Source organism: Erithacus rubecula (genome assembly GCF_903797595.1).
Source record: "Erithacus rubecula genome assembly, contig: SUPER_Z_unloc_3, whole genome shotgun sequence".
Lineage (NCBI taxonomy): Eukaryota > Metazoa > Chordata > Aves > Passeriformes > Muscicapidae > Erithacus > Erithacus rubecula.
In genome coordinates, this window is record NW_027635944.1 from 4,593,137 (window position 1) to 4,615,178 (window position 22,042).

At 40.4% G+C, this 22,042-nt stretch overlaps 2 protein-coding genes across 3 annotated transcripts in view; one reads left to right on the forward strand and one right to left on the reverse strand.

The window, feature by feature from the left end:
- Window positions 1-2,917: 2,917 nt before the first annotated feature.
- On the forward strand, window positions 2,918-14,836 carry CCNH (cyclin H). The gene is given in 10 exon segments (XM_079331451.1): window positions 2,918-3,095; window positions 3,098-3,282; window positions 4,463-4,536; window positions 4,806-5,016; window positions 5,329-5,492; window positions 7,197-7,267; window positions 9,607-9,718; window positions 10,276-10,336; window positions 11,951-12,932; window positions 13,646-14,836. Coding segments are annotated over 9 exon segments (1,053 nt in total). The 5' UTR covers window positions 2,918-2,965; the 3' UTR covers window positions 11,996-12,932; window positions 13,646-14,836.
- The window catches only part of RASA1 (RAS p21 protein activator 1), a 52,896-nt gene continuing 45,014 nt past the window's right edge, over window positions 14,161-22,042 (reverse strand). The window contains exons 20-25 of one of the 2 annotated variants that reach the window (XM_079331438.1): window positions 21,872-21,958; window positions 19,501-19,568; window positions 17,820-17,908; window positions 16,927-17,004; window positions 15,697-15,831; window positions 14,161-15,039 (exon numbers count right to left, since the gene is read on the reverse strand). In XM_079331438.1, coding sequence (XP_079187564.1) covers window positions 14,956-15,039; window positions 15,697-15,831; window positions 16,927-17,004; window positions 17,820-17,908; window positions 19,501-19,568; window positions 21,872-21,958 — 541 coding nt within the window. In that variant the 3' untranslated portion in view covers window positions 14,161-14,955. Of the gene's footprint in view, window positions 15,040-15,696; window positions 15,832-16,926; window positions 17,005-17,819; window positions 17,909-19,500; window positions 19,569-21,871; window positions 21,959-22,042 lie in introns of those variants that run through there. The other variant, XR_013777284.1, reaches the window with a different exon arrangement.

The following is a 22,042-nucleotide window of genomic DNA, read 5'->3' on the forward strand; positions in this document are numbered from 1 at the left end:
TATCTCCGGATGAGTAAACAGACCCATTGACCACAAAGGCATCAAAACATCAAAGAAACCTAACGAGCCGACATACAAACAGGTCCCCACCACGAAAGACATTATGGATTTAAGAAACTTAGCCATGCCGACAGCTGAAACCAACATAGTATTAGATAAAAGTTTTTTCCACTTTTTTCTGGTGCTGATAATCTGAAGGTCGTGAGTTCCCCGTACGGGCCACCAAAAAGTATGTCCAAGTTTAGGACAAATTTGGGGAAAAAAGAGCTCCAAAGGGCCCCCCCCCCCCTTTTCTTTTTTACAATTCCTTCCTTCAATGAGCTCAGAAAGAATTGTTCTTGTGGTGAAAATGGAAAAAACTTTTTATTAACAAAAATACAAAAGAAACACTCCCCCAACCCAAACCCAGATGAGACGAACCCAGCCGGTCCTCGCCGGGGAGAGCGGCAGAGCCTCCCAAGCCGACCTCCAGCAGCGGCCCCCGAAGTCCAGATCCTTGTCCTCCGGAGTCGGTGCAAATCCCTGGAGCAGGGAGAAGGGAGAGAGGGGGAGGGGCAGCCGGGAGCAGGCCCAAAGCAAGCCCAAGACAAGCTAAAGCGAGCCCAAGACAAGCAAAAGCAAACCCAAGACAAGCCAACACGGGGGCACAGACAAAACAGCTGGGGGAAAAGGGAAAAAACGGCCAAAGAAGCCAGGGGAGGGGGTCACAGCTGAGCAGACGGCAGAGAGCAAGACACAGCCCACAACCGAAGCGCAGCAAGAGAGAGCGAGAGCCGGAAAACACCAGCCTAGATAAAACCATCCGAGGGAGGGACCGGCAGCTGCACGGGGGAAGCAAGGAGAGGAGCCAGTCCAAACATCAGCCCATAACAAGACCTTTACTGGAGGTCAAAATAATTAATTAACTAATTATTCACCAAATAAAACAATAATCATGGTTTTAAATTTCCTAAATCATCTCCACTTGACTGATGTACCTACACTAGGGAAAATGAAGAGACAACATCTGTCATTTTAAACACTTAGAGAGAATTTTTCATAAAAGTTTTCTCATTCTCAGATCAGGAATTCTGTCTCAGTATGAGGGTGTAGAATATGAACTGGATAAACCAAGAAGAGAACCATCTCATCGTCTCTGTATCACATGGAATATCCTCTTCTAGAATACCTGATTCAGATAAAATTTGAGTGTTAAGACAAAACGCCCTGAAATCATGGAAGAATAGGTGCAGTGTCAGTAAGTTTAGACCACGTATCTTTTGTGGGGACAACAGCATCACGAGTGGGAGAGGTTTTAGCATCTACTACAATTTCAGATGCGACCTGTTTCTGAGGAAGCTATGTGTTTGGAAACCAAGTGTTCTGGAACAAAAGCAGACAGGTGTAAAACACTTGGTGCGTTGCAGCACAACTGAGTCTCTGTAGCACAGCAGCTCTTTAGCAGGGAAGCCAACACCGAGTCACTGCCAGGAGCAGAGCCAGGACAGAACTGCCTGTTCAGCCCCTGCACTTGCTCCCCACAGGAATGCCAGCTCCTCCTCTCCCCACAGGAATGCCAGCTCCTCTCCCCACAGGAATGCCAGCTCCTCCTCTCCCCACAGGAATGCCAGCTCCTCTCCCCACAGGAATGCCAGCTCCTCCTCTCCCCACAGGAATGCCAGCTCCTCTCCCCACAGGAATGCCAGCTCCTCCTCTCCCCGCAGGAATGCCAGCTCCTCTCCCCGCAGGAATGCCAGCTCCTCCTCTCCCCGCAGGAATGCCAGCTCCTCTCCCCACAGGAATGCCAGCTCCTCCTCTCCCCACAGGAATGCCAGCTCCTCTCCCCACAGAAATGCCAGCTCCTCTCCCCACAGGAATGCCAGCTCCTCCTCTCCCCACAGGAATGCCAGCTCCTCTCCCCACAGAAATGCCAGCTCCTCTCCCCACAGGAATGCCAGCTCCTCTCCCCGCAGGAATGCCAGCTCCTCTCCCCACAGGAATGCCAGCTCCTCCTCTCTCCACAGGAATGCCAGCTCCTCTCCCCGCAGGAATGCCAGCTCCTCTCTCCACAGGAATGCCAGCTCCTCTCCCCGCAGGAATGCCAGCTCCTCTCCCCACAGGAATGCCAGCTCCTCCTCTCTGGCTGGGCAGAGGTCACTCCTTGGGTTCGGGAGTTTCCCGGGCCAGTCCTCTCTGCCTCTGCTGGCATGTTGGGGCCTGTGAGTCAGGGCTCTCTGAATTCTTCACAGAGAAATCAGAGTGCAAGGATTGAATAAGGTTTAGTAGCAACTGCAGTGTTTTTAGTAAGTGAAAGGCCTCAAATACCACGGTAGCAGAGAGTGTCCTAGTCAAGGTTGTAAATACATTGATATCTTCAGTAGAAGCTCCAGGCCCAAAGTGTAGACAGGACTTAGATATAATGGAGTTATAGTAAGAATATTGCTTACATTTCTTAGATAGAACAAGATAGATTCTATGCGTAGTGCTATACATAATCTGGTGAGCTAAGAAACTAGAATTCTATTAGGTTGAAGAGTAGTGGTCCAAGCTTGTGCCTTAGCTTGTGGGGCAAACCCTGTATAAGAGTATGTATTCAGAGAGCTGTTGCTTTTAGCTATTGGCTTCTGCCAGGGCTTCTAGCCATTTGCTTATTGCTGCTGCTTTTGCCATGGCTTGCCATTGCTTTTGCTGTTGCCTGTTGAGACCGATGTGCTTTGCAATACGACGTGCTTTGTAATAAATAACCTTTGTAGCTGCTTTGGTTATTTAGAGAATTACCCGACAAGAGCCTAAGAGCTCAGACAGGAGTCAGTACAGCACCTGGGGGTCAGAAACAGCCCCCAAAATTCACCGTGCGCCGCCTCCCGGAGCCGCTCGGGCAAGGAGAGCGAGCCGCCCCTCACGCCCCGGCCCGCCCCGCGCGGCGGGAGGCGCTCCCGGCGTGCCCCGCGCGGCGCCGCCATGTTGTTGCGGCGCGCTGGCAGGCATGTTCCACAGCAGCACGCAGCGCTGTCACTGGACCTTCCGCGGCGAGGAGGAGCTGGCGCGGCGCCGCGCTGAGGCGAACCGGCGCGCCCGGGCCCGGGCGGCGGCCAGCGGCAAGGTGCGCGGAGCCGCGGGGGCTGCGGGGCGGCGGGGCGCGGCCGCGGGGGACTGAGGCGCGGTTGTGCTTTTCGCCAGGTGCCGCAGGGCGAGCCGGTGCTGCTGGAGCCGCACGAGGAGCTGGCGCTATGCAAGTACTACGAGAAGAGGCTCTTGGACTTCTGCGCCGCGTTCAAGCCCGCGATGCCGCGGTCCGTGGTGGTAAGCGGGGCGAGCCTCCCTCGCTCTTATTCCTTCGCTTTCTGCCTGCTTGGATTGTTCCTGAGAGGGCGGATGTCTTAAGGCCTCTTTCCTCTTTTCTAGCACTACAGTCTGTGGCGCTTTGTATTTTTTTTTTTTTTTTTTTTTTTTTTTTTTTTTTTTTTTTTTTTTTTTTGTTTCATTTTCTGACGCGTAAAGCCGTTTGATGTGTTTCAAGGTGATCCTTCGCCTGTGGCTCTTAAACTTGCACGGGTTACTGAATTGATTTGTTTCCCTTTAGCAAAGCGTAGTCGTAGATGTTTGATGATACGATGAAACAATCTCCCAGTAGTTACAGGAGACGCTGCCAAATGTGGGCAGTCATTCAGATGTTTCTCCAGCATTAATGCTTCTCTGACCAAAAAATAATGTACTGGCGATTATATTAGATCGTGTACTGGCAAAATAATAACCTACAAAGGAAGAACGCAATTATCTTGAACTTATTTGTCTTGAATGCATAAGAGTATATTTCAGAAGGGAGAAGTACAGACTTAGGGCTGAAGAAACAGAGTGAGATTGTGCCCCTCTCTTTCACTAAACCATTAAGATGTGTGATTTACCCTGTTAGTCCTCCCTTTCTCAAGCAGCTGTGGTGAAGAGTGCCTTGCTTGAGGATGCTTTTGAAAGATGGCAGTCAGTGCCATGGCATGTTCTGTGAAGCCAGACTGATGTTTGAGAAGTAGCCCCTGCAGAGTCTCATTTTGGAAAGCATTGGCTTTCATGCTGATAAACATGCTGCAAAACTTAGTGATGTAAGAAGTCAAATGGTTAGGATTGCTTGCAGCTTTCAGGATGATTTTTTTCAGACTTTGATTTTTAAATTTTATTTTAATACCAGGTTTTTTTCATAAAGATACTGTTGGCTTTTTAAGCATTGTCTTCTAAAACGTGTCTAAAAATAAAAAAAGTATTTCGTATGACAGTCATAGTGTTAAGATCTTGCAGGCAAAAATAAAGACTGAAATATTTAATGACATAAAATGGCTGTATGTGTCTTAGTGCCTCAATGTATCATGTGTGCTTGTAATATATATCCAAACTTGCCTGTTTTGTGTTTTTTTTTTTTTTCTTTTTATGTACTTATTTATTTTTTCCTAATCCATTTTTATTTTTTCCCTCTCCATTTTTTTCAATTTAGGGAACAGCTTGCATGTATTTCAAACGTTTTTACCTCAATAACTCTGTGATGGAGTATCATCCTCGGATAATAATGTGAGTTATCAACACTGCTTGAGTTACTCTATCAAATAGAATATTAGAGGTATGATCTTTATATTTATTAAGACTGAAAAAAAAACAAGAAAGAAAATCTGATGGCTTAAGTAAGAGTAAAGACAAAATATGGTCAGTTTCATTATAGTTTTGCTGTGTTCAGAACATGGTGTTTTAAATATACACAAATTTTCTGGTCAGAGCTCTTGCAGAAGAATGGATGCTGCATATGTCAATTGTTTGCTTTTTTGTTTTTTTCCCTCCTCAAGGCTAACATGTGCATTTTTGGCCTGTAAAGTAGATGAATTTAATGTATCCAGTGCACAGTTTGTTGGTAACCTCCGAGAATGTCCTCTTGGACAGGAAAAGGCTCTTGAACAAATACTGGAATATGAACTGCTGCTTATTCAGCAACTGAACTTCCATCTCATCATCCACAATCCGTACAGGCCATTTGAGGGATTTCTAATTGATATTAAGGTAATACTCTCTGATAGGCCGTGTGCTCTGTGTAGTAAAGTATGACAAGTCTGTCATGCATTGTCTTAAAAAACTTCACTTCCTTTTGTGCCTGTGAGTTTAAAAATCTAATTTCTATAGTGATAGACAAATACCTGAAAGATAGTTGTTTTACTTGTGGTCATTAAGGTCTTTAAGTTATTTAGAATATTTTTGGAATGAAAATATAGTCTGCTACTTGTTATCTCTATAAAATACTTTGAATTTTGAGTTCTGAACTCATGAACAGGAATAACGAACAGCTGCTTATTTTCTTAAATCATTACTTTTTAGACTCGTTATCCAGTGCTGGAAAATCCTGAAGTTTTGAGAAAAACAGCTGATGACTTCCTTAACCGAGTGGCTCTGACAGATGCATATCTGCTCTTTACACCCGCACAGATTGCTCTCACTGCCATCTTGTCTAGTGGCTCAAGAGCAGGAATTAATATGGAAAGGTAGTGTTTTCTTTCTTTTATGTGTGATTTAAGCAGTTTGTTTGCTTCTTGTGTAAAATTGTTTTGCTCTGGACATTCTTCACTACTAAGAATTGTGTATTTACTGATTGATACCACTTGTCTCTTTTTTGTGTTTTTTAGAATGTCAGTGGTACTGGTCATTTTCACAAATAGGCAATGAAAGCAGTAGGTTGCTGTCTGTTTTTTGTATTCCTTTGGAAGAAATTAAGAAAAGCCCCTGATGACTTTGCCTTAATTATAACAGCATAGAATTTTCAGACTCAGTTTAAGGGTTACACAGGGAAGAAAGTGGAAATATGGTGGAAACTGAGAGTCAACTGAAATTACACTGAACTGACAGCTAATGGGTGTGTTCTAACATGCTGTGTTTGGCTGCTGCCAACTGTTCAGTTTCCATGGATATGAACCAGGGCTAAGGTGTTGCTCTAAATCAGTCTTTTCTTTCCCTTGTGTGTCATTGCCACTGGTGTTTGCACAGGCATTATCAAACACTTTTGCTGAAATGTGTAGTTTGTGTGGTTTAGTTGTGGACAAAACATAGACTTTTCTTCAGATGAACAGCTGAGGTGGTTGCTGTAAGGAGCTGTACCTGGCATGTGATAATACCATGCCACTGCCTGTGAGCATTTTGCATCTGGAGTGCTCTAAATCCAAAAGTTCTTTTAAAATAAAATCTTCAATTGGTTCTAAATCTCTCTAGTTCTAAAAGAAGGAGTGTTGGGAGTATTCTCTACAGGATTCACTGTCTTCTCAGAATCATGTAAAAACATTCAGGTGTTTACTTTAACTTGAAACTTGAGCTCATTGCTAGATCTCTATTTTGTATTGCTTGTGCCAAAATTGAGAAAAGCATGCTTGCAAAAAGAATTAAAATTAGATAACGTGATTCAATGTGTCTAAACTTTGTTGTCACATTCAGGAAGAATTCAAGGCTTTGTTACCTGTCTGAAGCATACAGTTGTTGTAACCTAGTTATTTGCTGTTTGATGCGAGTTTTGCTGCCAGACATGAAAGAAGCTGATGATGCAGCTGATGGTCTGTGGACCTGTGATCAGGTGCAGCTGCAGAGGTGGTACAGAACACATGGGAATTGGAAAACCTGTTGCTGTCATGGGGGAAGGGATAAAACTCCTTGATTGTTGTAGGTGTTGGTGAGGAGGGTTGCTCATGTCTTTATGCAGACAGTGTGCATTAGTATTATTACTAAAGAGAAATTTGATCTCACTGGGGAGAGGAGGGGACCCATAGGGTCATGCAAGACAGCATTTAGTAATAGCTTTCAGCTGCCAGAAGCAGCCAGTCTTGCAAGCTGTGCTCTTGGTTAATCTGAAAAACCACTGTAATATTTGTTTGTCCTGTGGGCATATTGTACAATAGTGTGAAGTTGTTGAGGAATCTTAAACTTAATTTGACTTAGCTTCCGGAGGCTTAGAAATGTCAAATTGGCAGTGTTATTTCTACGTGGCTGAGGGAATGCTTTTGTCACGTTCTTACAGTGACAGGTTTGCTTTTTTATGACTTCATAGCACTTAATAAAAAGCTTAAAGCAAGGCATTCTTACTTACCTAATTATAAAGCGCCAGGAGATGTTAGTAATAAATAATACACTTTTTATTAACTCACAGTAATGGCCACAAATTATTCTGACACTTCAAAAATTTATTCTTCCATGTCTCTTTGCAGCTATTTATCAGAAAGTCTTATGCTGAAAGACAGCAGCTCAACCTTATCCAGATTACTAGATGACATGAAATGTAAGTAAACATTGGAAAAGTATGATAAAGTGTATCTCAAAAGGAGGAAACACCAGATAGATTACAAAAGATAGAAAGGTGAGAGATAGAAAGGTGCACTTCATATGGTTCCTTTCACTTTAAGGTATGCATAAGTAAACTGCTAACAGTAGAATGAACTACCCAGCATGTGGATGAAGGAGACAAAAAGACTTACACAAAATGAATCAATAAATTAAACAAATTTATTTAATTTGTTCGTATTAACAGGCAGAGGACCTTCCTGATGCTTTCAGTACTTAAGTGCTGGAATGACTTAAGTGCTAGCCATTGATTCAAAAGTGAGAAATCTATTTTGAAAACCAGATAATGGTTTCTGTAACCACAGAACTAAATTGCTTTTTAAGTCACTATATCTTAGACATTACAACTTTAGGCAAAGCCTGCATATAACAGCTACTGCCACCAGAAGGTGCTTTTTGTAAGCTGAATTATTAATGTGATATGCCAGTATTTATAATGTACAGCTATTTTGCAGGGGTGTTTCAGAAGATGCTTAGCTTCACTAGTGTAAGAAATACCTTTGTGTGTGTGTATATATATTTTACAAGTATTAAGAATACTACCATGTTTAGCTAAGGTAAAAGGAAGTGTATTACACTGACTGTTACCTTTTTGTATTTAAATTAAAAGGCTGTGATATGCAATTCCCAGAAAGTAATCAGTTACTGAATGCATTAAACTAATGCATGCACTTCAGATAGGAGTGGTCGCAGTGAAACTAGACTGGCTGCAAATTCAACTTACCTTTAATTTATGAAACTTAAGATGTCTTTCACTTTCTGTCTTCCAACAAATCGAGTCTTCAGACTTCCATTGCTGAGATGGAAGGGAATGCTGGGTTGACTTACTGTTCACTTCAGTTACTGTGGATAGTTCTTTAGCCCAAAGACAGCTCTTCCATAAACATAAGGTGGTTGGAAGGAAATTTTTCAAGCATTTGTAAATGCCTTCTACAGAGTACTAGTGGCAGAGGGAAAAAAAAACTTGTAAATTTGATTTGCGTTATTAAAAGGACTGGAACTGATTTTTTTTAATTTTTTTTTTTAAGAACAGTGGGTACAATGTTGATTGCAAAAAATACCTGTGTATTTTGAAGCTTGTTAGGAGAGTAATGTGAACTCTGCCTGCTGCAGGAGACCTTTTGACACAACTAGTTACAATGAGGGAAGGAAGGATGAACTGTTGGCTCAAGCCTGACTATGAGACATAAACAATATTCAGCCACACTGGAGACTGGATAGGGTTGTGTGATTCACAAGTGTGGTAGATTGACCCCAGCTTGATGCCAAGCGACCACCAAAGCCCTCCCTAGGCAGGGCAGAGAAAAGAAAACAGCAAGTTTATGGGCTAAGACAAGGTCACTGAGCAGTCACTGTCATGGGCAAAATGGACACAACTGGGGGAAATTAATTAATCACCAATCAAATCAGAGTAGAGTAATGAGAAGTGAAATCCAATCTTAAAAAGACCTTTCCCCCACCCTTCTTTCTGGATTCACTTTCACTCCTGAATTCTCTTCCTCCAGAGTGCAGGGGGATTGCAGTCAGCAGTTTCTGTTGCTCCTTCCTCCTCACATTATTCCCCTGCTGCAGTGTGTTCCTCCCCACACTAGAGATAGTCCTCTACAAATTTTTATATGAGTCCTTCCCACATGCCTCAGTTCTTCATGTGCTGCTTTAATGTGGGTCCATTACACAGGATGCAGCCCTTCAGAAATAGGCTGCTTCAGTGCAGCTCTCCCATGGAGTCACAAATCTTGCCAGCAAACTTTCTGTAATGTAGGTTCCTTTTCCCTGCATGGTAGGGCACATAGCATGGTATTCCCAAAGGTCACAGCCTCCTTTGGGCACGTCCTCTACAGGCTGCCAGGTGCGTCTGCACACTCCACGCTCCTGCTGACCTCCGTGCAGGGGCACAGCTGCTTCCCCATAGTCTGCACCAGGTACTGCAGGGAATGTTTCAGTGCCTGGAGCACCTCCTGTGTAAATGTTCTCGTATATTGTCATTCCTCTTTCCAGCAGCCATTGGTATTACCGGTGTTTGCATTTTTTTCCTATAAATCTGTTACCACAGATGCACATCCACTGTCACTTAACAGGCTTGGCCTTGGCCAGTGGTGGATACATGTTGGAGCCATCTGGCATTGCCTCTGTTGTGCCTTGAGCTGCCTCTAGCAGCTTCTCACAGAACCCATCCCTGTAGGCCCCCCACTACCAACATCTTGCCATGCAGACCCAACACAAGAAGGCAGAGCAAAAATTATCTGTATGCTTACAGCTGTGTTGTTGCCATTTTAGGCATGAAAAATCTCATTAGAAAATATGAACTGCCAAGGCCTGAGGAGGTTGCTGCTCTAAAACAGAAGTTAGAGAAGTGCCACAGCTTGGACCTTTCATTTAATGGAAGCCTGTAAGTATATCTTGGATGTATTAAACTTCATCCTTTTTTTATTGGCATAACAATGTTAGTATTTTCTTAACCTGTGTGAGTGACATAAAATGAAAACCCTTAAATGTTCACACAATGTTTGTCTGCTTGCTGTATTTACTGAAGCTGAAACTGAAGACTAATTACTGCTTTCAGTAATAAATAGGTACTTTTGTGCTGATTTGCATGGCAAGCTGATTATTTTGTAACACAAAACTGGAATACAGGGTGGCTTGTAAGGTGTGGCCACTTGATATTGTATGTAATGAGAACTAAGAGGTTTAAAATCAGGTGATAAAAACAAGAATGTTATAAAGGCTTAATGTTTTCTTAAGAATTATGTGGATGGCAAAGGACTTCCTGATTCTTCTATTCTGCCCATTTCGTTTCAATATGCACCCTGAACTCCCAGCAAGCTGCATGCCAAGGCTTTGCTAGTTTTTTTTATGGAACAGGTACGTCCATAATGTAATACTGGGGTCAAATAGAGTCTTAACTTATAAAAATACCTAAGCATTTCCCTTTTTTTTCTGTGTTAGGAAGAAGAGGAAAGGTTATGAAGATGATGAATATGTCACAAAGAAATGTAAATTAGATGAGGTCAGTAAACCTATTGTACAAGTTTTTCCTGGTTTTTTTTTTCATTCTTAATGCCATGATGGAAGTGACAATGCTACTAAGATGTATTTGCCCATCTGTGATACAATTTTGCTTGTTGCTCAGACTGAACTGTTTTCAACTTTTTTTTTTCTTCACTTTAAATGAGCCAGATTTCATACTTGTCTGTGTTTGGAAGTGTTCTTGAATACCCCTTTCTTTTGTGGAGAGGGGAATGAATATCCATACCATGCTTCCTGCTGTTTCTCATGCTTTAAAGGTTTTTATTTACTTTATTTGGTTTCTTGCTCAAAGAAGTGTGGAGTGTTGGACTAAATTTATGTCAGAAACTTTGTTAACAAGGTCACATGAATTACAGATGGATAGCTACTACTTTGCATTTTAAGACCAGGTATAAATAAGGTGGAGATAAACTGACAAGGGTGACTCAAAAAATAAAAACAATATTAAGGTAGTCCTTCACATCGGAGATGAACACCTTCCAGAGCTTTTGTTTGTAACATGGACAGGAAATGGGAGAGAGTCCATGCTGGCAGAGGTGAAGAACATTTTTTAACTGGACTGATCACGATACTAAAGACACTGGATACTAATAGCCAAAGACATGCTAAGTATGGCATTTAGAAAAACATGCTAACATTTCATGCAGGTCACTTATCAAAATCTGAAGATAAAAGACAAGGTTTGTGTCATTTGCTATTAGAGATTAGCATAGTAGATTGATGCTGTCAAATAGTGTCAAATTAAAACCTAAAAAAATTATTTAAACAAGATTGTAATAGATTTGGCATTGAAAGTATGTTCTGACAATATGCAGGACCTTGAACTTAATTTATGATTTTACTGCCACAAAAACTTTTGATTAGTTTTTATCCAAATGCCAGTTTTCAAATTAAACTGGCAACTCTATAAAACAGGCACTTGGAAAACTTTTCACTTGTATAATTTTACTTCTAAGTAATCATCACGTGAAAGAGCAGATCTGAGCTGATCAAGACATAAAGGAGAAAGTGTGCTTAACTTCTTGAAAGCTTCCAGAGTGTGCAAACATGGCTTCATTAATCCTGTAGTTATATGATACTAGACTAGTCCCCACTTCCACAGTCAGTTCTGTTCTATTTCTAAGAAAGATGTTTCTGGTTCTAACTGTTTGCAGCTGAAGATTAGTATCAGTTGGAAAGCCAGTAGTGGTAGGGTGAGCTCATCAGTTTGAAATTATAGAAAAAACATACAAGGTAGTGGCTGAGTACAGGTGTGACTGAGCTGCCACAGCCATGAAAAGCACAAGACGTTAGTAGAAGGAGCAGTATGAGCTGTTTTGGAAATCTCTACACAATTATCCAACATAAAGCTCATGCTTCTTTATCTCAGGTGCTGAAAAGGGGTTGCTAACATGGCTCCGTGCCTGTGACTGTAAGCATAGGTATGGATAACTAGCTTTAAAGGTAAAGGCCTGACTTGCCCCAAGTTAAAATTTTTTTAGTCTTCTGTTCATGGATTCTCTCTGTAACTTCTTAAATCCAGACCAGAAGGAGCACACTACACACTACCACACACAGATGTCACTGAAGGTGTTGTGTTTCTCCTTTTCCTTAGGAAGAGTGGACTGATGATGATCTTGTGGATTCATCGTTGCTTTGAAGAAAGATGGCTTTTTACTACTGCAGGAACTACTCTCTGGTGTCAGGTGTGATTCTACCTGCTGCAGGTTCCTTATTATGTATCGTAAGATCTTGATGCTCTTAGTTCTTAACCTTGACAATAAAGCCTTTTAGTTACATAAAAGAATAAATTGTAGTTCTTTTAAACCCTCATCCATTACATGTCCAACACCAGCAAGATTTGCTTAAAGAGATTTTGCCCTTGTTTTTGGTTCAGAAACAGTTAGTTTCTGAAATAGTTTTATGTGGCTGCAGCATAGTGTTTAAGAGCACCGGCTGCTTTATTTCCTTTTCATTCATCCTGTTATAATTCTACAGTACACACACCTTACATGCAGCTTTGGGTGTTCCCCAGTTTCATTCTCTTGGGTGTATTTTGTGTGTAACAGGTAAATTAGGTAGGCAGCTCATCCAGTTTGCACTTCTACCATGTTATATTGTCTATACCAAAGCAACTGAATCCACAAAACAATCCCTTTTATACACTGTTAAACATCTAAGTAGGACAGAATGAAAGGCTAATTACTCCTCTGAAATGCAGTTTAATATAGGCTTATATGCGTTATGGGGCAATCTAAGAAAAGACTTCCCTAGTAACAAGGTCTTGCAAACAAGTGTATTGTCACTGTGGAAGACAATCACGTGTTTGCCCAGTGCCATACATGTGACATCTGTGAGCTCTCATCTTCAAGAAGCTGTTCCACTGAAGACCAGGGCAACACAGCAAGAGCCACTATAACACTACAGCAAAGGTGCAAAAGCAAAGTGTCTGATTTTATGTGACAGTGATTTGGCAGTTCTGATAGACATGAAAAACACTGTAGATATTGTAAAGGTTTACAATAGTGTTTGTATGACAGTTATTTAAGTGGTTATCTCATTAGTCTTGTCAGTGAATCCTTTTATTGCCTATTACTGTATCTGTTGGGGCTTGAGTGTTTTTCTGTTACTGTGTCAATTGAAAGAATTTTCCCATTATCATGCCAATGGAGCTGGCCAGGTTAGACCCAGGGTCTCTGATGACTCCAGACAAAAGGGGTCGGTGGCAGCAGCTCCCAGAGGGGCCTCTTGGGCTTCTGGAGGGGACTTGTGTTTCTGGGGAGCTCACAGGAGGACGCCCCGTCTGCAGCCCCGACTGTGGAGCACAGCAGAGCCAGACCCTCTGTGATCACCTGCCCTGCATCTGCCCCGTTCCAGCCTCCTGCCTCTGCGGACACAGCTGATCCCCCGGACACACACGGTGAGCGAGGAGCCGCCGCTCCAGCCCGTTCCCGCCCGGGACCGGCGTGGCCGCTGCCGCCCCTCCACCCCCCCCTCCTTCCTGCCTCCCTTCCCGCCTGCCCTTCAGCAGATCCGGGCTGGGACTAAGCACAGAGACAGCATGCTTGCATCTAAAGGGACTGACACCGAGTTATCTATTTTGTTCTGTTAGCAATTTTAACAACTGCTATTGTTTTCTGCTTGTACAGTTAGATATATTAGTAAAAGAGCTGTTATTCCCACCCCCTTATGTCTGCCTCAGAGTCCTTGATTCAAACAATTACAATACTTGGGGGGAGTGGAAGTAAAGTCTCTATTTAAAGGGAAAACTTATGCCTTGGCAGACACCTGTCCTTTCAAACCAAGACAGTATCACTGCCTAGAAAGTAACACACGGTGATGATGAAATACCCTCTACATCAAGAGCACATTTTACTATGTAATTTTTTTAACAGATTATGGCAGTGTGATGGGCAGAAGCACCTTCCACTAGATAGGGTTGCTGCAAGCCTCATTGAACATGACCTTTAACACTATTCAAGACTTGGGCATCCTGGCACTCTGCCAGTGCCTAACTCCACTCACATGGAAGAATTTCTTTTTACTAAATCTCAACCTACCCAAGATGTTTTAACATCTACTTCCTCACCCAATGATGTACAAATTAAGGCATATGGACAGGTAATCCTGTCTGAGGACTCATGCTCAAAGTGTGACAGTGTGAATGCTTCAGAGTACAACACCAGTGCAGATACTTTCCACAGCAGCCAGAGTTAGCCAGTTTCCACAGTTTAAGACAGACAGCTTGATTTATTTTAAAAACTTTTCACTTATAAAAATAATATTTATGCTAGACTTACAGTACAAAAAAGACCAAACAATACCTATTTTATAAAATGGTTTAATGAATGCATGCATGTCTGATATAATGATCAATAAATTTACTGAATTCAAATTATTTACTGTTGTAAACATTTTACAAAAGCATTGTGATTTATCTGGATATACAGTTCTTGATGGAAGAACTATTCAGACTGAATCAGTGGCACGTCAAAAAAATAAAGCTGACAAGACCCATTCTGCATATTCTCTTTCGACATCATTTCAGCAAGAGAAACAGCATGGTATAAAAAGTGTACAGTAAAGGTTTTTCCTACCATAACATCGAATTCTGGAAACTGTAAATACAAGTTAAAAGTGGTTGAAATAGTCAAAAGTCATAATTATTGTAACCAGTCAGAAATTACAGTAAGAAATGTTATCCAGTTATAGGTGGTTGTCAGAACAACGCCTTTCTTCTTATGTCAGTTGATAATTCTTTTCCAATCAGACAGCAAACACTTTGGCAATCAGAGATGCTGAAAATTTCAAAGTCCTAGACACAGTCACAGCATTTTCTCTGTAGAAGGTGAACTGTACACCAAGGCTCAGAGGTTGTGAAATTTCATTGTTTCCAAGTGGAAAAAAAAAAGTGCAAATGTCCTGCACAGATAGCTTAAAAAAAAACCTGCTGGTACAATCATTCACCAACAGGATCTTTGTTTTCTTTTTGCATAGTTCACACATCACTGAGAATGTGACAGGGTGTGCTATTTTTGGCAAGAGCAAGAAGAAAGTGATACTGGTGAGAGTTGCCATGTTGAGCATGCTGGATCCATGCAGAATTCAGGTAGAAGGCTGCTACCTGATGTTGTTAGACACTGAATACTGATTTTGTTTTTGTTGTAGCAGTTCAGTAATGGCCAAAAGCTTCTTAAGAACGTGCTGTGAAAGAGAGTGAGTCAGTAAAACTACATGTTAACTACTGGAGACAGAAAAGGTCTCCCTGAACAGCATATTTTTTTCAACATCAGCCTATGAGACCTGCAACTTGGTAGTTTAAATATATTACTAAAAAGAGAAAACAACTGATTCCCTTGCCAGTAAGGGTAGTCTTAAAACAATGTTACAGACTTTGCTGCTCCTCCCATGGATCTTCTTGCTTCTTTGTGGTTAACAGGCGGAGGAAGTGTGCAGTTAACACACTGTTACAGTTCGCCTGGAGAGTTTGCCAAGCATACAAGTGTACTGTCAAACTAGGAAGTAGAAATGAGGTATTAATAGAAAGCTAAAGGAGTGAATTTGGTTATCAACTGAAAAAAAAATCCAGATCTGATAACTACGACTCAGAGAGTCTGTCAGGAGACAGTAATTTTGTGAGTTTAGGGCTTCCTCTACAAACTTTTAAAGAACATCCAAGCTTAGTTGGTTTTGTTGCATGAGGGAACAAAATTATGGATTAAGTATTTCCTTCACAGCTCATAACGTCCTGGTGCAATACATTATCAGTCATACTGCAACAGAAATGCACAGAAGAATTCCAGTTTGAGGAGTAACTCAGGACACAGCAGCCCTACCTGTGGTTTGTCAGTGTGAACTCACCTGCATGACGCCGCGCTCGTTGCTCAGCGTCCGGAGCTCATCCGAGTGCGCCACGCAGATCTCGTGCAAGGCCGCCAGGTCACGGGACAGGTCGGTGCGGGAGTGCTCTGCAGTGTCTGGAAGCTCAGGAACATTCTTCAACAAAGTACAAGACAGCAGATTTAGGGTGCCAAGACCAACTTGGGTCTTTCCAGCTAAACCTCCAGTCCATCTTTCTATTATGAATTATTTGTTTATTTTCTCCTCTTCACAGTCATGTGTTCTCATACTGCAATTTGTAGTGCTAGGAGGATTCTTACTACAAGATCTGATATTGCTCTACCTTTGAGCTGACGAGAAACCTACAGCACATGGAGACTCAAACCCTCTAAATGAAGGGAAATCCATCCATTAGGAGCTTTTTTTAATCTAAATGAGAGAAGAGCAACAAAATTCAGCCAAATCTGCTGTTACCTATCATGTAACTCATTAAACTGATGATAAACCAATAATGCTGCAATTAAAACACCAGAATAATCCAACAGGTATTTTCAAACCAACAGTTATCAGAAACAACATTTAAAATCTATATTTAAAGAAAGCCCATGTATCATAATATGCAGAAGTTGCAATTTAATTAGAAAAGGATGACATTTGAAACCTATCCAAATGCCACTTGTGTTTAAGTATTCTGAGATGTCTTCTAGTCACTTCTGAAGGATTCATTCCGGATGCTTAGCATATTTTATTTCACTTTTGAAAATTAATTATTCAATTTAAAAAAAATATATATATAACATTATGATCTAACTCCTGCTACAGCTATCACACACACACAAAAGAGTCACATTTCAAAAGGACAATGACAGCAGTTCACTTTCAAACTACAATATACACAGAATACACTGAAGCTTTTGCCAGTGCTAACTGAAATTGAACCTTATATTTTTTAAAGAAAAATTATTTTCAGTCTCTAGTCAAAACCATATGACAAGTTATATATAAAAACATGTCTGTGAAAGGTCTGTATTTTTGTCTAATAGTTCTAATCTCATAGCTATAGAATCTATTTCAGCTTCTCACATTTACACTAAATTAATAAAGTCTTAAGAAAACATTTGATGGTTTTAATTCCATATGACAGACCAGCAGTTTTTAAATATGTATTAAAAATGTACTCAGATAAAAGCATTCACAATTATGTGGTGTGTAAAAAATTATAACTTCAGCAATTATTTTTTAACCACTTACCCCAAGTTCATCCAAGAACATGATCATGCGATGCTTGTTGCTCTTGATGAATGGATTTACTCCTTCCATATATGGTTCCTAGTAATTTTAAAAAGTATTAATTAACAAATCAGTGCCAAGATCACATCTGAGGCAAACACAGTGCAGTCAGGCAAATGACACTGCAAAATGCGTATGTAAATTGGAATAATATTCTTTTTCAAGTATATTTCTAATATCTGGTGTGCAGTATAGAATTTGCTATTTTCTTGTATTCAGAAGATTGAGAATCTGTGATTGAGAATTTTTCTTACACATCCACACTGATACAAATTTGCATCAAGGGGAGTATCTCTAAATACCTGTTTGCAGTGAACAGATGCTCTCTGTTCAGAGGTATCATCAGAAACAAGTGCCTTTTTTCCTGTTTTGTCATTAATTCTTACATTCCAAGTTCTGCGTGTCAGAGAAACAACTTTCTCATGCCAGCCTGAAGTCATGTTAATTATGCTTAAGCCAACAGATTTATTTTTAGCAATGTTTCAGCCTGGAAGCTGAGACCAGCCACTGCTGGCATTCTCTTAGTCTTCTAACAGAAACTTTATTGAAAGCTTGGGCTTGTTAGTGCAATAGGTACACCTGACTTACAGCTTTGATTATATCTAGCAGTATAATATATACCTAGCTGATGGTATAAACAGGAGAGCTTTGAAGTGCTCTACCACAGAAAACACCAATTTAACAAGTGATAAATGCAGGAGTCAAAGTGGAGGAAGAGAAAGTCATTGCTTCTATGTAAGAAAATTGCAACAAATTTTTTGCATGCATTGAACAGGAACATGTGAAGAGTGTACTGGACACACAGTTCTAGGTTGTTCTCTGTATGTAAAACTCTATAATGTAAAACTATTCACCTTAGCTCCAAATTCAACCAGATTTGCTAAATTCTGCACAGACTTGGCGACCAGCGTCAGTGTTCTCGCAGCAGTAGGGGAAGGAGAATCTGGCAGGAAAGCAGAGTCATTTGCCATTACATTTAAAAGTAACAGCAGTCACATGAAAATAAATTCTTTTCCCACTCATATTTTTATAGATTCTTTCTTAAAACAACTGCATGTGAAAGGTGTCATTTGGTAAAGTAAAATATATTGCTTTTGTAATGTCCAAAAGTCATGTTAATCTGATCATCTTACTTTCTTATTTTTAATAATAGTACACAGAACAAGAAGGTAAAATAAATAAGTGTTATTAAGAGTTAGGTGAAATGATAACCATTTGCTCAAAACTTAAGGAGTTTTATTGAAAGGAGAATTACTTGTTAAAACATTTACCTTTGAAATTAAAAAAAAAAAAAAAGAACATTTACATTTTCCTTATTTTCTTACACCCACAAAAGTGGGCACTGTCAAGTCATACTTTTAAGTTACTGGCAGCAGGAAAGCAGAGTGAATGCTACATGCAATCGTGGCCTGTACTTCCATGAAACCCTAGTCTGTAATCACTGTGACTATAAACACTTTACATTAACCACTTAAGTCAGTTAGAACTTCCTTTTCCAACAAGGGATGCTACCCAGCAAAATTACTTTTCTCTCCATTTAAAGTAAATGTCCTGGTTAAAAGCATTTCACTGATAGGTTATACAGTCTGTAAGTTTCCCTTAACAATAGTCAAGAATAATAGATGGAGCAGGATTGTAATGGACAAGCTCAAAACGCATTACTCAAAGAACAAAGTAGTTCTTTACACCTGCAGTCACAGTGCAGCCCAGGTTAGGAGGTACCTAACTTGCAAACTACCCAAAGATAATAAAAGGCCAGAGAAATTATCACTTGTTCCAGCCATGTTTCTCAAATGCCTTCTCCAAAGCATGTACATAAATGATTACTGTGTGAGAGAAAGAAACTTTTTTCCTTCTCATTTAGTGCAGTTTACTGATGGTAGAAAACATTCACATTGTCTTTAAAATTGTCTTTGAATAAAGAAAAAATATTTATGAACCAGATTTTTTTATTTTATCTTATATTTCCTAGTTTTCACCCTTTCTGAAGGCTATCCCTCTCATCTTTAAGATCTTACATCTAAGTTAACTGTATTTAATGAGTCAAAACACTACTCTGAAGGCTGGAAGCCATCTAAGCAGAACATTCAAATTGTTCACTAATAATTTTCTAGGTGCACAAATGTATTCCAAACTCTGTAGACACATACCAACTTTTTAAATCTTGTAATTTCAGAGATACCACTGCATTCAGCTATTAACTCTGGCATCGCACTGTATTGAAAGTGATATCTGAAGTTCCCATAATTACATTTTCACACTCCTAAGATATATTAAACAATGCTAGACTAGACTCAAAATTTTATTATTAAGTATCACAATGGATGCTTTTTGGAATTTAAATTATATTGGGGATATCCACAATAAAGCCTTTGAGGGTGAAAAGCATATACCCTAAGGAGAAGTCAGCCAAATGATAACTTGACTTGAAATACAGCATTCAAAAAAACTTCCTATTTTGCTTTATTAGATACTACAGTGATTTCATGTCTCCTGCTGCATAAAGTACAGATTCGATCTGAGGCACATAGTCACCTGAGATGATATTAAACATCCTTGGGTTCAGGATAGCAGGACAAATCAGTCGAAGAAAAACAAAGCCACTGAAATGAAATAAAATTGTATTTTGTTCAAAGCCATTAGAAAATTAACGTAAAATTCTTTGAGGAATAAAGTTAATGGGGAATCTTGTTGAGACAAACACCAGCACTAGCCTGTGCTCTGTAAAAATATAAATTAAGATCATCATGTTACGATTCTATGAACTGTAATGAAATCTGAAAGAAGAGGCACAGTGATTTCCCAGTAAAGGTGAACTGTTGAAATTGTGTAGAAAGAAATTATTTGCCAAGTAATAATGAAGCCAAATCCCAGACCATGCTCACCTCAAAAAGGAGCTGCCCTTGGTCTCTGACCTCCCAAAAATTCTCCACTGTCTGCTACTGCAAGTTATCTATCCCACAGTCACCTACTTTCCCAAGCCACTGTAAGCTGGACTGCAGGAGTGAATGGGCAAAAAGATCTCTCTTGGCAGAACACACCTTTAGGTCAGCTTCAGCTGATCCACTATCCTCATGATACACTTCAGTTGAAAAATAAGGGATCTACCACTTTCCACCATGAAAGAATTGCTACCATTTTAAAAACTGGAAAAAGTTGTGTTCTAACTGCAGAACTAGAAATTCATTCAACAGGAACCCAGAATAGGCTTCAGCAACATGAAAACAATCTGTCTTCCTGTTAATACCAGAGGTAAAAATCATCACTCGGGTTAACCTCAACTCCAGCTGATTGCTGTACAATGAAGCGAGATACAGATCAATTAAATTAAGACATCTGCAATTTTGTCCTTGGACATCACCAGCAGGCTGGATTTCACCACAGCAGCACCAGAGCCTGACTCCTAATGAAAGCAGGAAAGGAACCCTGCCTGTTATAAAGCACACAGTTAGGGAAATGTCTACATTTCCTTGAAGTGACAAACAATAGTGAGGTTGATGCACCTTCTGTAAGTCCAAGACACCTAGTATGTTCTGTTATAGATTTATTTTATCTACGAAACACAAGTTATGGGCTAGTAAGAAACAGTTCTTGGCTAGAGGTTAAGCTAAAATACTTTCCCTGGTGAGAATTCAAAGCTATGAGCCAGTAATTAATTTTGAAGTCATGGCACATACACCAATTACTTTTTTAAGAGTGCCCAAATTTGACAGCCAACAAGGTACACATCTAGCTGAGACCCTTCTGACAGGGAAGATCTGATGCTCCTTACCTTTGTCAACCTGCCTACATTAGGAATGAGCAAGTATCTATAAGGGAGTTTTAAACCAGACACAAATGTTAGCACTTCTGACTGATGTGACACAGAAGATACCCAGATATCAAAAAACAGTCCATCTGGCTCGGAATATTGAATCATTCTTAAACCAATAACAGTGCAATGGAAGGTAATAAACATTACTGAAGGCGGTGAAACTGCATTTCAGAGAGAAATGTCTAGTACCCAGGTGTGAAAATGGAATACCACAAAAGCAAGTGATAAAGTATTTTTAGCATCTAGTGGAGTCCACTGGGAAAACTCTGAAAGTGAGCTGTGTGTCCACTAAGGAAAATCACATGGTCCTCTTTGGAGCTGGGGAGGAACAGCCAGAGATAAGGAATTCACTACTGACCTTTACAGCCTTCCTGCAGCTTAGTCCCTCAGAGTAAAAGGAGCTCTCAGAGTAGGAGCAGTCTCCATTTGAAGGCAATGCCGCTTCACAGTATGAAACACATAAAGCTTCTGGTGTCAAAATGATAAATACAAGCCAAATACAAATGCTCTTAAAGATCCCTCCATGGGAGATAAAACTCTGCTAACCATACAACTGCCTGACACCACAAAAAGGAAAGCTGTGGCTCTGATATCCTTAAAATACCTGCCTGTTTAGAAAAAGTGTCAAGACCACAGCTTTGTCAAAGGTTTTTGTTTGACAAACAGAGTTAGAACTTTTGTATTGTGCTGGTTTAACAATTTAGATTTGAGTTTTGGTAGCTGGTGTGAGTTCAGAAGAGCCACGTTCTGTAACCTCCAGCAGCATTTTCAGAGGAGCTCCAGAATATTTCAACATGATTGGGCTGTAGTACTACGAATTTGAAGTTAAAACCATTAAGGTAAAGCTATACTGACCTCTATACTACATCATTTCATTCTGGCAAAGCTCTAAGACCAAGACCAAGAATTCAGAAAGTTCAATCTTTAATTGAGACATTGTGCTTCTTCATTATAAATATCTTAAACACTGCAGTAACCTGTGGAAGTTCATACAGTTTTGTCACTGAAAGAAACATAGATAAGCACACTGAAGTATGTCTTCAACAAGGCTTGAAAGAACTATTTCCAGAATAAGGTTGACAAGTAACTTACCTAACAACTCTGGTTCTCATGGTAGTATTAGATGGCCATTTGTTTTGAACAGACTTCTGCAGGCACCCATAAATATACCTCAATGTCCTGCAGAAATAGTAGCTAATTACCCACTCCATTAAACTTACAGAATCAAAATAGCTGGTCAGCAAGACCAAGACCAACCTCCTA